This window comes from Borostomias antarcticus, assembly GCF_949987555.1.
Source record: "Borostomias antarcticus genome assembly, chromosome: 32".
In the NCBI taxonomy this organism is placed as follows: Eukaryota; Metazoa; Chordata; class Actinopteri; order Stomiiformes; family Stomiidae; genus Borostomias; species Borostomias antarcticus.
Genome location: NC_140265.1, coordinates 5547676 through 5561293, shown reverse-complemented (window position 1 = coordinate 5561293; position 13618 = coordinate 5547676). Strand labels below are relative to the sequence as shown.

At 48.5% G+C, this 13618-nt stretch overlaps 1 protein-coding gene across 1 annotated transcript in view; it reads left to right on the top strand.

The window, feature by feature from the left end:
* The window catches only part of LOC311327462 (mitogen-activated protein kinase kinase kinase kinase 4-like), a gene marked incomplete at its 5' end in the record, with an annotated part of 55118 nt that overhangs the window by 1434 nt on the left and 40066 nt on the right, over positions 1-13618 (top strand). The window contains 1 exon segment of the mRNA XM_084460509.1: positions 11429-11485. Within this exon segment, the coding sequence (XP_084316635.1) occupies positions 11429-11485 (57 nt within the window).

The following is a 13618-nucleotide window of genomic DNA, read 5'->3' as shown; positions in this document are numbered from 1 at the left end:
CTGTCAGTTCTGTGAAAAAAAAACATCCAAAATAACCACAATCCTCACGACTACTTTCTGATAATCCTGTGAAACTAAATACTAATGAAAAGCAGTTTATTTTTTTTCCTTTCATTTAGACATTGAGAATAACTGTCACAAAGGAGAGACCTACAGTGGCCGAGTGCAGCTGTCATGCCAGATAGTGTCCAGTTGCCAGATAGTGTCCGTGATGATGTAATGGTCTGTCGATGCTGTGCTAGCATTCCTCACATTCCACATGACGTTCCAGAGTAGCGTTCACACATTAGTTTAATTCAGAATCGCTGTTGATTACTGGGCTAGCTATACAAATGCGTGTGAAATTCGCGTTCGTAGAAGCTAAAGATGATTATGGAGAGAAAAAAAAATCAGCTAACGTTAGAGATCGTGGTATTAACCGAACTGAATAAATACTACACATATAATCACAAAACTGACTGTTGAAAAATTCTTTTCCACGGACAAATTTAGTGACTACAAACATGAATTTCACATGTATTTTTATGACTAGCCAGGGGATGAGGGCCTCGCCTGGGGATGACGGCCTGGTCTGGGGATGAGTGTAACTCTGGTCTGGGGCTGAGTGTAACTGGTCTGTGGATGAGGGCCTGGTCTGGGGATGAGTGTAACTGGTCTGTGGATGAGGGCCTGGTCTGGGCTGAGTGTAACTGGTCTGTGGATGAGGGCCTGGTCTGGGGATGAGTGTAACTCTGGTCTGGGGCTGAGTGTAACTGGTCTGTGGATGAGGGCCTGGTCTGGGGATGAGTGTAACTGGTCTGGGGATGAGGGCCTGGTCTGGGCTGAGTGTAACTCTGTTCTGGGGATGAGGGCCTGGTCTGGGGATGACGGCCTGGTCTGGGGATGAGTGTAACTCTGGTCTGGGGCTGAGTGTAACTGGTCTGTGGATGAGGACCTGGTCTGGGGCTGAGTGTAACTCTGGTCTGCGGATGAGTAACTGTGGTCTGGAGAATGAGGACCTGGTCTGGGGATGAGAGTAACTGTGGTCTGGGGATGAGAGTAACTGTGGTCTGGGGATGAGGCTAACTGTGGTCTGGGGATGAGGGTAACTGTTGTCTGGGGATGAGGGTAACTGGTCTGGGGATGAGGGTAACTGTGGTCTGGGGATGAGGGCCTGGTCCAGGGATGAGGGTAACTGGTCTGGGGGTGAGGGGCTGGTCTGGGGATGAGGGCCTATTCTGGGGATGAGGGCCTGGTCTGGGGATGAGGGTAACTGTGGTCTGGGGATGAGGGCCTGGTCCAGGGATGAGGACCTGGTCTGGGGATGAGGGCCTGCTCCGGGGATGAGGGTAACTGTGGTCTGGGGATGAGGGCCTGGTCTGGGGATGAGGGTAACTCTGGTCTGGGGATGAGGGCCTGGTCTGGGGATGAGGGCCTGGTCTGGGGATGAGGGCCTGGTCTGGGGATGAGGGCCTATTCTGGGGATGAGGGCCTGGTCTGGGGATGAGGGCTAGGTACTCAGTGTAACTCCAGTGTAGTGCACTTATCCAAAGGCCTCCTCTCTCATTCACCCATTCACACACCAATGGTGGAATTTGCCATTCAAGCTGCTAGCCTGCTCATTGGGAGCCATTTGGGGTTCAGTGTCTTGCCCAAGGGCAAGGACACTTCGACGCGCAGCCGAAGGGAAGGAGCTAGAAAAGAAGCTTTTGTTCCATTGCTAATTGATCTATTTAACGAACTAGCTAGTTGCCATAACCTTTTGTTTTGTTTAGGTCATTTGTGAGAGAGCATGCATCTCGGCATCGCTAGCTGTCATTGTTCTTGCCAGCTATAGCTAGTGTGTTCCATAGCTAACGTTATAATATCAGAGGAGCTGTCAGTCAGATGTCAATCAAAATATGATATCATTGAGCTAGAAAACGCATGATATCCATAGACGCCGGAATAGTTAGCTACTACTGTGTTGTTTAAGCACAACGTTGCGCATGCGCACTTCGACTGAATGCTGCGTCCCGGGGGCGCGAGTTTTAAAAGGTAATACATGTCAGTGTATTATCTTTCTGAGTAGACTGTTTGGACGATTACTTACTAGCTTACTTCAATTACTAGCTTACTTTTAGTCAATCTAATTGGAGAATTCGCACCAGACATGTTTGTAAAGGTCCAAATATCGCGACGTATTGCTTTAATGAGACACTAAACTTGATCATTTATGCATTTTGACTATTTCAAGCCAATCCTGTGGCTTTACATGTATAGGTGAGCCACGCCTCTATCAGCTGTCCGTTGGGGCTAGCCTAGGTCAGCTCAGCAGCGCCGTGATGAGACGGGCGAGTGAGCATGGGCCCAGTAGGATGAATGAGGGGCACTACAGCTGTTTGAAGAGCAGCTGTCCAGGCCCAGACAGAGCCTATCCACTCCATTACAAAGCTGTTTTTGTCTCTGCATTTTCTGGCTTTCTGCCCCCCTCGCCTCTGACCCGCCAGTATGGCGGCATAGAAAGGGCCCGTTTGTCAGTTGGAGCCCAAAACACTGAATAGGCAAATGGCCTCCAACTGAAAAAACGGGGTTAACTTCTCCTCTCTCAGCGGCTTTCTTCCGTTTGTTTTTTCATCCCCTACGAGAGAAGACAATGACGCCTAGCCCATTTTTATCATGCAAATAACTTAGAATTGACCGTAGGAAATAATGCACCGTGCCTGAAGCAAATTCCTAGCTAGCATGCTGAAAAACGACATGGCAATAAACGAATTCTGATTATAAAGAAGCACAGGGCCGAGTGTAACGTTTATCTTATTTGCAGGCAAGCCGCGGAGGCGTACAACGCCAAATTGCCTCAGCAAATCGTTGTTATGAACGAACCGCTGCTGGAATAGGCGAGATCAGGCTGCTAGAAGCTAGCCAGCTAGCTAATGGCAACAGCCACTAGGTTAGGTTAGCTGAACAGCCAGCAGGTGGCTAGGTTAGCTGAATGTTAGCTAAGCTAGCTAGCCACGAGAGGCTATTAGCCGTATGAGGCTCACTCGCCCACTGAATTGCATAACGTAAACAAACCAGACATGTTTTTTAGATACGTTTTGTTGAACCCTATCAGTTATCAAATGGTATGCAGCAAGTGCACGTGTGAGCCAAATGCATGCTCATCAGTTCAGGAGGTCAAAGAAGCAGCCATTAGGATAATCACATCTGACTGTAGCTCAATGTATGCTTTTTAATTTGATATAGTGCAAAATAATTCCGCTCACGCGCTCTGTGCGCTCGCATTACATGTCGTATCAAAGCTCTGATCAAAAATACGCCCTTGCAGAAAAGAGCCCAGAGCATCACTGAGCCACCACCATGCTTCACTGTAGACAGGATGTTCTTTTCAGCATATGTTTCATTCGTCTTCCTCCAGACATACCGCTGATCCAAAGGCCCACAAAGTTCCAGTTTTGTTTCATCCGCTCCACAGAACCGAATTCCAAAATTTCTGTGGCTTATTTATATGGGTTTGAGCATATTGGAGCCGACTTTTCTTGCTTTTGGCTCAGTAGTGGTGTACATCTTGGAGTCGGGGCATGGAGCCCTTCAGTGTTCAGTATTCGCCTTACTGTGCAAACTGAACCCTCAGTGTTGCTGCCACCAGGTCTTGCTGCAGGTGTGTTGCAGTCACTGGCCATGTTTCCATCCACACGTTTTATGCGAATTGCCTCATGGAAACAGTAAAATTTGATTAAAAATCATGAAAATCGACAAAAAGTTTGTACTCTCAATCTCATCGGATTTTCTCTTGTTCGATAAAAGTCTTTTGCGATAAATGCTTTATCCGATTTAAAGCTCTAGATGGAAATGCACGTTCGCCGGATTTATTCGCATTCATATTTTTAGCGATCCTCACACAATTCGATTGACAAGTGGATGGAAACATGGCTAGTCTAGAGTTTCTGACCACTTGTCACCTCAGGAGTCTGGTGGCAGCCGCTGACAGCTTCCTCATTCTGCCACATCCAGGTAGTGTGGCCACTGTTCCTTTAACTTTAAACTTGCAAACTACGCTTCCAACTGTATCACCAGTATGGTGTCTGTGCCACTGGACTGGATTTCCAGTGTGTCCCTGTAGTTCTTTTTGGTCCCTTTGATGTCCTTCTCCATGGAGTATCTGCTGTGCTTCTGGAGCTCTGTCCCCCGACTGTCCTCCTCCTCCATTTCTGTCCTGATGTCTTCATTCATCCAGGGTTTCTGGTTGGGGACACCTTGGATGTCCTGGTGGGGATGCATCTGGTCCCTAACGTGGTTGATGGCAGATCGTGCCCATCTCTTCAGGTCTGGGGTGGATGTTTTGGCGTAACCCCAGTCAGTATTGTCCACACCTACTTGCAGTCTACTCCTGGTTCTCCTCAAATCAGATGTGGTTAGATCTGAGGGTGGGCGGAGCCATCTTCAGGCTCTGCTCGTAGGCCGGAAGTCGTAGCACGGAGGCGGAGTCAGACCTCCTGAAGGCCAGACGCGGAAGGGTGCGATATGCCCCCTTGATGGAGGTGTAGCAGAGGTCAAGTGTTTTGGTCATCGAGGTCAAGTGTTTTGGTCTTCATGGGTGCACAGGACACATGCTGAGATTGCTTTGTCAGCACTTTTTGAAGTACTGTAGCAGTGGTTGAGGTTTCCAGCTACGATGGACACAGCCTCCAGGTAAATGGTAAATGGACTGCACTTATATAGCGCTTTTCCACCTTAGCGGCACTCAAAGCGCTTTCCAATGGCCTCTCATTCACCCATTCACACACCCATTCACACACCCATTCACACACCAATGGCGGTAGCTGCCATGCAAGGTGCTAACCTGCTCATTGGGAGCAATTTGGGGTTAGGTGTCTTGCTCAAGGACACTTCGACATGTGGACAGTCGGAGCTGGGATTCGAACCACTGACCCTTCAATCATTGAACGACCCGCTCTACCAACTGAGCAACAGCCGCCCCAGGTAGAGTGACTCGTGATTAGGGATGTCACGGTGTGGATTTTTTCCCACCGACTGCTTTCCAACTGACTGTCCGAACCAAAGTGGGGTTTTTGCCTTTGGGGTTTTTCCCTTTTTGTTTCTAGAACGCAGTCAATCCCAAATCCGAATTCCTACTTCTCAGGCAACTGGAACACGGCATGAGGGGAAGAGCAGGTGCCCTCTTCTCACTCCCTGCTGTCTGAGTGAGGCGTGCTCAGGCTGAAGCCGCCTGGTTATCTGCAGCCCTGGATGTTCTGCTCCCATAATGCACTGCACTAAGGGACGCTCCGATCAGCACTGTGGCTCTGGCTGTGGACCAGCAGGCCATGTGGAGACGGTCTGAGAGCCTCAGGTGCTCCGCGGAAAGAGCGGAGGTGCTCCCTCCCTCATTTTTGAACGAGTTTTGTGAGCTTGCCGTTTTGCCTCGCTATATTTTGGCATTTTAGTTTCTGCCTCCACAATTATCTTAGCTCCTCACTTGGGATTCAGTTGAATTGCACGCTCCACAGATAGGGCAACTCGTGTATTGGTTGAGGGGTACTTCTATCCCACCCCCACAGCCCAGACGTTGACACCCAGAAACGTCCGTAAGAATGAACATCAAAAAACTACAGCCAGATGGAAGGGCCTCTAGATAAACATACCATCACACATTCTAGTGAGGCCTGAGTGATTATTGAGAGGGATTATTTTTGTATGGCTATACTTTTTTTTTTTAGGTAAATCCTAAGTATACCTTTAATCAACCCAACTGCAATTTGATATTTGAAAAAAATGCTTTATCAAGATATCTTTTTTTGAAAATAAACACTTCACAAGTATACACTAGCGGGGTTTCTGAGTGGAAAAGACATTTTTGCCGTTCTTCTAACTGGATTTGAAAAGGTTTGTTTTGTTATACTGATTGGCTGAAGGAGTTTTTCTTTGAAGGCAAGTACCAGTCTCACAAGGGTAGGCCTCAGTGACCTTTGACCGGGATGCACAGGGCCTGATTAGTTCAGCTTCTGACTGAGGAGTGTGAATGCTCACTTTAGCAGCCTAGAGGAATAGGCCTAGTTGACTACTTCTACCCCTATACCTCTCCAATCTCCCTCCACCCCATCTTGCTTTTCTTCTCTCTCCCAGCTCATACAATGCTCTCGTCTGCCTTTTCATCCACTCTCCCCCTTTCTCCTCCACCCTCATCCATCCTCAGTGGCTGTTCTCTAGGGAGGGTGATAGGAGTCCGTTAGGGGGGCTTGGCCAGTGGGAGGGTGGGAGGAGTCTGTTGGGGGAGGGTGATAGGGGTCCGTTAGGGGGGCTTGGCCAGTGGGAGTAAAGTAGGAGTCCATTAGGGGGGGTGTGGTAGGAGTCTGTTAGGGGGGCTTGGCCGGTGGGAGGGTGGGAGGAGTCTGTTAGGGGGGGGGGTGATAGGTGTCCGTTAGGGGGGCTTGGCCAGTGGGAGGAGTCTGTTAGGGGGGCTGGGAGGGTGGGAGGAGTCTGTTGGGAGGGGGGTACTAGTCCGTCAGGGGGGCTGGGCCTGGTGGAGGGGGGTACTAGTCCGTTAGGGGGGCTTGTCCAGTGGGAGGGGGGTACTAGTCTGTTAGGGGGGCTGGGCCTGTGGGAGGGGGGTACTAGTCCGTTAGGGGGGCTTGGCCAGTGGGAGGGGGGTACTAGTCCGTTAGGGGGGCTTGGCCAGTGGGAGGGGGGTACTAGTCTGTTAGGGGGGCTGGGTCTGTGGGAGGGGGGTACTAGTCCGTTAGGGGGGCTTGGCCAGTGGGAGGGGGGTACTAGTCTGTTAGGGGGGCTGGGCTTGTGGGAGGGGGGTACTAGTCCGTTAGGGGGGCTTGGCCAGTGGGAGGGGGGTACTAGTCCGTTAGGGGGGCTTGGCCAGTGGGGGGGGGGTACTAGTCCGTTAGGGGGGATGGGCGTGTGGGAGGGGGGTACTAGTCCGTTAGGGGGTTGGGCGTGTGGGAGGGGGGGGTACTAGTCCGTGAGGGGGGATGGGCGTGTGGGAGGGGGGTACTAGTCCGTTAGGGGGGTTGGGCGTGTCCGAGAGGGGTACTAGTCCGTTAAGGTGGGTGTGGTAGGAGTCCGTTAGGGAGGCTGGCCCTGGGAAAGTGGGTCAGGGTGCCGGTATGCAGAAAAGAGGCAGGGTCCTGTCGTGTTGACCTTTGGCCGTTTCTCTCTCAACTCATCTGGTTTGTGTTGAGCTGTGGGAGGAGCCGGATGAGTACTGTACATGATAGCATGTCCCTTAGATTGTGTGTAAACTTGTGCATTCTTGTGATAATAATGTCTCATTCTTGTGATATTGTGTGTGTGTGCATCAGAGCAGCCTAACTTTGTCATGTCTTAGTTTGTGTGTTAGGCTAGTAGTGTGTTAGTTTGTGTGTTAGGCTAGTAGTAGCATGTGTTAGGTGGTGTTAGGCTAGAAGTAGTGTGTCATGTGGTGTTAGGCTAGTAGTAGCATGTGTTATTTGGTGTTAGGCTAGTAGTAGCATGTGTTAGGTGGTGTTAGGCTAGTAGTAGCATGTGTTAGGTGGTGTTAGGCTAGTAGTAGCATGTGTTAGGTGGTGTTAGGCTAGTAGTAGCATGTGTTAGGTGGTGTTAGGCTAGTAGTAGCATGTGTTATTTGGTGTTAGGCTAGTAGTAGCATGTGTTAGGTGGTGTTAGGCTAGTAGTAGCATGTGTTAGGCTAGTAGTAGCATGTGTTATTTGGTGTTAGGCTAGTAGTAGCATGTGTTAATTGCTGTTAGGCTAGTAGTAGCATGTGTTAGGTGGTGTTAGGCTAGTAGTAGCATGTGTTAATTGGTGTTAGGCTAGTAGTAGCATGTGTTAGGTGGTGTTAGGCTAGTAGTAGCATGTGTTAATTGGTGTTTGGCTAGTAGTAGCATGTGTTAGGTGGTGTTAGGCTAGTAGTAGCATGTGTTAGGTGGTGTTAGGCTAGTAGTAGCATGTGTTATTTGGTGTTAGGCTAGTAGTAGCATGTGTTAATTGCTGTTAGGCTAGTAGTAGCATGTGTTAGGTGGTGTTAGGCTAGTAGTAGCATGTGTTAGGTGGTGTTAGGCTAGTAGTAGCATGTGTTAGGTGGTGTTAGGCTAGTAGTAGCATGTGTTAGGTGGTGTTAGGCTAGTATTAGAATGTGTTAATTGGTGTTAGGCTAGTAGTAGTATATGTTAGGTGGTGTTAGGCTAGTAGTAGCATGTGTTAGGTGGTGGTAGGCTAGTAGTAGCATGTGTTAGCTGGTGTTAGGCTAGTAGTAGCATGTGTTAGCTGGTGTTAGGCTAGAAGTAGTGTGTCAGGTGGTGTTAGGCTAGTAGTAGCATGCGTTATTTGGTGTTAGGCTAGTAGTAGCATGTGTTAGGTGGTGTAAGGCTAGTAGTAGCATGTGTTAGCTGGTGTTAGGCTAGTAGTAACATGTGTTAGGTGGTGTTAGGCTAGTAGTAGAATGTGTTAAGTGGTGTTAGGCTAGTAGTAGCATGTGTTAGCTGGTGTTAGGCTAGTAGTAGCATGTGTTAGGTGGTGTTAGGCTAGTAGTAGCATGTGTTAGGTGGTGTTAGGCTAGTAGTAGCATGTGTTAATTGGTGTTAGGCTAGTAGTAGCATGTGTTAGGTGGTGTTAGGCTAGTAGTAGCATGTGTTAGCTGGTGTTAGGCTAGTAGTAGCATGTGTTAGGTGGTGTTAGGCTAGTAGTAGCATGTGTTAGGTGGTGTTAGGCTAGTAGTAGCATGTGTTAGCTGGTGTTAGGCTAGTAGTAACATGTGTTAGGTGGTGTTAGGCTAGTAGTAGCATGTGTTAAGTGGTGTTAGGCTAGTAGTAGCATGTGTTAGCTGGTGTTAGGCTAGTAGTAGCATGTGTTAGGTGGTAGGCTAGTAGTGGCACGTTTGTGTCTGTGTTTGTGTCTCAGCCTGCATGCGCATATTGAGCATCTCCCCAGGTGACCTGTTTGTTATTCATGACACTTTCACCTCCCCCACACACACCCACACCCACACCCACACACACACACACACACACACACACACACACACACACACACACACACACACACACTCAAATGTCACCTTGCATCTCCATGTGACCCTTGTGCCATGGCCCTCCTGGGGCTATTAAACCCTCATCACCACCAAACTACCACTACACGCACGCACACACACACACACACACACACACACACACACACACACACACACACACACACACACACACACACACACACTCTCGCCGACATACACACCAACCTCCTCTGGCCCCTTCCCACACTCCTTTGTTGTGTTATGCAGTGGCAGTAATAACATGTGTTATGCAGTGGCAGTAATAACATGTGTTATGCAGTGGCAGTAATAACATGTGTTATGCAGTGGCAGTAATAACATGTGTTATGCAGTGGCAGTAATAACATGTGTTATGCAGTGGCAGTAATAACATGGGTTATGCAGTGGCAGTAATAACATGTGGTATGCAGTGGCAGTAATAACATGTGTTATGCAGTGGCAGTAATAACATGTGTTATGCAGTGGCAGTAATAACATGTGTTATGCAGTGGCAGTAATAACATGTGTTATGCAGTGGCAGTAATAACATGGGTTATGCAGTGGCAGTAATAACATGGGTTATGCAGTGGCAGTAATAACGTGTTATGCAGTGGCAGTAATAACACATCAGACTTCATCACAAGTGGCTCCTTCCTTCTGTCATCTGAAGATGATGATGATGATGAAGATCCCAGTGTTTGTAGCCGACGGTGCGGACGGAGGGAATGAGGATAGTATTGGAATGCTGGTCTGTAGCTGGGGCGTGGCCAGCAGCACATCTGGCTGTGGTTAGGGCTTTAATGGGAGACTTGAGCTAGCTGGGGGGGGCGGGGGGGGGGTCTTAGTGATAACTTACTGCCTTAGATAACCTCTACAGGGCAGCACCCCGCCTGGTTGACCTCCTATGTTCGCCCCCACATCAGCCCCCGAGCCCTGGATGCGCTGTCTTGGGGAGCAAGAAGTAGGGCTGGGTATTGAGTCGAATTTCAAGAAACGATTCACAAGGTTCCGAATCGATTATCACGATTCGATTCGGTTAGTGTTACTAAAACTTTTTTTTTTTTTTTTTTTAGCTGTAACCTTAATTATATGACTGCCAAGTTATGCAACACATCAATACTAGGGCTGGGTATTGATACTGATTTCCAAAAATGAATGAATGAATGAATCATTGAATGAATGAATTAACTATTCATTCCTTCATGTATTCATTGATTCATTAAATAAAATATTGATTTTGTGATTCATCAATCGATTCTGAATAATTTGATTCAGAATCGATTCAGAATCGATTAATCGATTTTTTTAAACCCAGCCCTAGCAAGAAGACATCCGATCTTCAGTCAGAGCTGCACTCTTGTGGTGCGGCCATCTTGTCTGACAGGCTAGGTGATCTTCCAGGTCTCCTGCCCTTCTTAGACGGGGGTTGACGTAGTCGCCGTTTGCCGCTGGCTACCCGAGTTCCAGGATGTTTAAGATGACCTGAGGCTAGTCCACCAGACAGGCGCCCTTTTCTGACTGGAGGGGGGGCTGGAGCACTGAGGGGGGGTTATGCCCCACATGAGGCAACCACGGTACAGTAGACAACAACAGTTTGGTAGACGTTAGCTAACTTTGTTTGCCAAACCAGTAACAATGCACTACTTGGTATTTTGTGCATAGAAAAGAGGTTGCGAACATATCCTCAGGTAACAGTTGGGGAATACTGTGTGCACGACTGATTTAATGAGACACAAATACGACAGAAATGCTAATAAAACAGTATTAAAGTTTGACTTAGTTACACAGGGAGCTGCCATCTTGTCGACTTGCAGAGCTGACTGGAGGTAGGGGCGAGTGGTATGAGTTCACAAGCCGAGAAAACAAGTTGTGAAGGGGCGTTCCGGTTAAAACTGCGAGTAGTATCGCATGAATCACGACTTCACGAGCCAAATGGAATGCAGCAATACGTCCTGGACTTAATCGTGTCTGTCAGTGTCAAAGACAAATGTGTTGCTACATCTATAACAATGTATTCTGGACTTTTTTGACACATAAATGTAAGAAAAAGTTCAAGGCCTGCGGTGTCCATTTTGTGGAGTAGAGGTGGCCTTCTTGGGTTTAGAAAGCGTTCAACCCTGTGACCTTCAACCCTCAGAGTGTGGTGTGTGTGTGTGTGTGGGAGGGGGGCTGGCTTTGGACCGGGGGGTTGAAACGTCCCTACCATCGAATCCCAAACATGAAATCTTTATCTCTTCTTGGGGAGCGCTGGAGTTTGAAAAAAGAGACGTCTGTTTAGGTCTGTTTTTGATAGTCTCTAGAAGAGAAGGGAATTGTGGGAAAGGGAGTTTTCTAGAAAAGTAACAAAAACAATCGGACACGCTTGCTACTTATTAGCCTAGTTGAGCGGCTGATAAACGTACTGCTCCTTACTGTTGACCATGTGACTAACCAGTCTCTCTCTCTCTCCAGGGGCGGCATGTCAAGACTGGACAGCTGGCCGCCATCAAGGTCATGGACGTCACTGAGGTAAGCGAGACCGGAGGGGCGGGGGCCTCACTCCAGGACGTGACATCACTGTTCGTCAGGGAGGAAGTGGGATGGAGGGGTCTGGGGTGGGGGAGGTATCGAACCTTGAGCCAAGCCGGACCGTTGGTGATGTTGAGAGTGTGTCATGTGGTTGTTTTCATTCTTCATATGGTAAATGGACTACACTTATATAGCGCTTTTCCACCTTAGCGGCACTCAAAGCGCTTTACAATGGCCTCTCATTCACCCATTCACACACACACTCACACACCAATGGCGGTAGCTGCCATGCAAGGTGCTAACCTGCTCATTGGGAGCAATTTGGGGTTAGGTGTCTTGCTCAAGGACACTTCGACATGTGGACAGTCGGAGTCGGGATTCGAACCGCTGACCCTTCGATCACTGAACGACCCGCTCTACCAACTGAGCTACAGCCGACCCGTAGTGAGTAGAGATCAGGGCAGCAGGGTGCTTCTAGTCCTGTAGTGAGTAAACATCAGGCATTTAATGACCGAATTTCATCATTTTTAGACAGCAGACGCGTGTCTTTGTGTAGCCCTCTGCTCTGTGTGGACCTCCCAGTGAACATGGAGCTGGTAGGGCCACACACACACACACACACACACACACACACACACACACACACACACACACACACATCATGAATGCACTCATGTACAGACCTATGTAGAGACCTATAGCCGGAGAGAGCTTGAATGGAGCATGGCGTTTACAGCGCTTAAGGTATGATTTTAATTTTAATCAAAACATTGTGAGTGTTAACTTAAAGTCACGCTGGATACGGAGCGACAGTAGCAAGAGTGACACAACACTTCTCAGTGTGACACTCCTGGTCACACCACTTCTCAGTGTGACACTCCTGGTCACAACACTTCTCAGCGTGACACTCCTGGTCACATCGTGTCCCAACCTGCCTCCCACACCCCCTGCCCCCGCGCGTGGTGACTAAGTGTCTGGCGAGGAGTGCCCGGTCGAGTGTTGCTCAACCGTTTCCTGTCGGGAGTGTCGAGAGGTTGCTGCCGCTCCTCCCTGGCTGCTCGCCAGCTCACAGGTGACTGAACGCACGTCGGTAATGGCCGCCGCCCGGCCCCGCCCAAGATGAGCGCTCCAGACGGAGGGGGTGGCTCATATCAGCGATGTAGACGAGACCACAGTGCATTACTCACCTATTCTGACTGGCGTTGTCAGACCAAGTTAAGTTGGTTATGGCGTGGCTGCAGCAGGTAGTGGAGCTGGCTCAATTCCCTTACTTCTCAATTCCCATACTTCTCAATTCCCATATTTCTCAATTCCCATATTTCTCAATTCCCATACTTCTCAATTCCCATACTTCCCAATTCCCATACTTCCCAATTCCCATACTTCTCAATTCCTATACTTCTCAATTCCCATACTTCCCAATTCCCATACTTGTCAATTCCCATACTTGTCAATTCCCATACTTGTCAATTCCCATACTTGTCAATTCCCATACTTCTCAATTCCCATACTTCCCAATTCCCATACTTCTCAATTCCCATACTTCTCAATTCCCATACTTCTCAATTCCCATTCTTGTCAATTGACATACTTGTCAATTGACATACTTGTCAATTCACATACTTGTCAATTCACATACTTGTCAATTCTCATACTTGTCAATTCGCATACTTGTCAATTCCCATACTTCCCAATTCCCATACTTCCCAATTCCCATACTTCCCAATTCCCATACTTCTCAATTCCCATACTTCCCAATTCCCATACTTCCCAATTCCCATACTTCCCAATTCCCATACTTCTCAATTCCCATACTTCCCAATTCCCATACTTCCCAATTCCCATACTTCTCAATTCCCATACTTCTCAATTCCCATACTTCTCAATTCCCATACTTCTTGGACCTGGACAGTTGGCTACAATACCGGAGCCTGAATGCTTTGCCACATTTCACCAAATGAGCTCAAACTTACTGGGCTGTTGTGGAGCAAACTGGGACCCCAGCATTATATGTTTGTTTGTTTGTTTGTTGGCTAAACACGCGGACCAAGCTAGTCTGAGTTAGCCAGCTCCCTGCTCTGAGACAGGATCACACGCCCGTGCTGCACGTTCAGGGCGGGGTTAGGGGGCGTT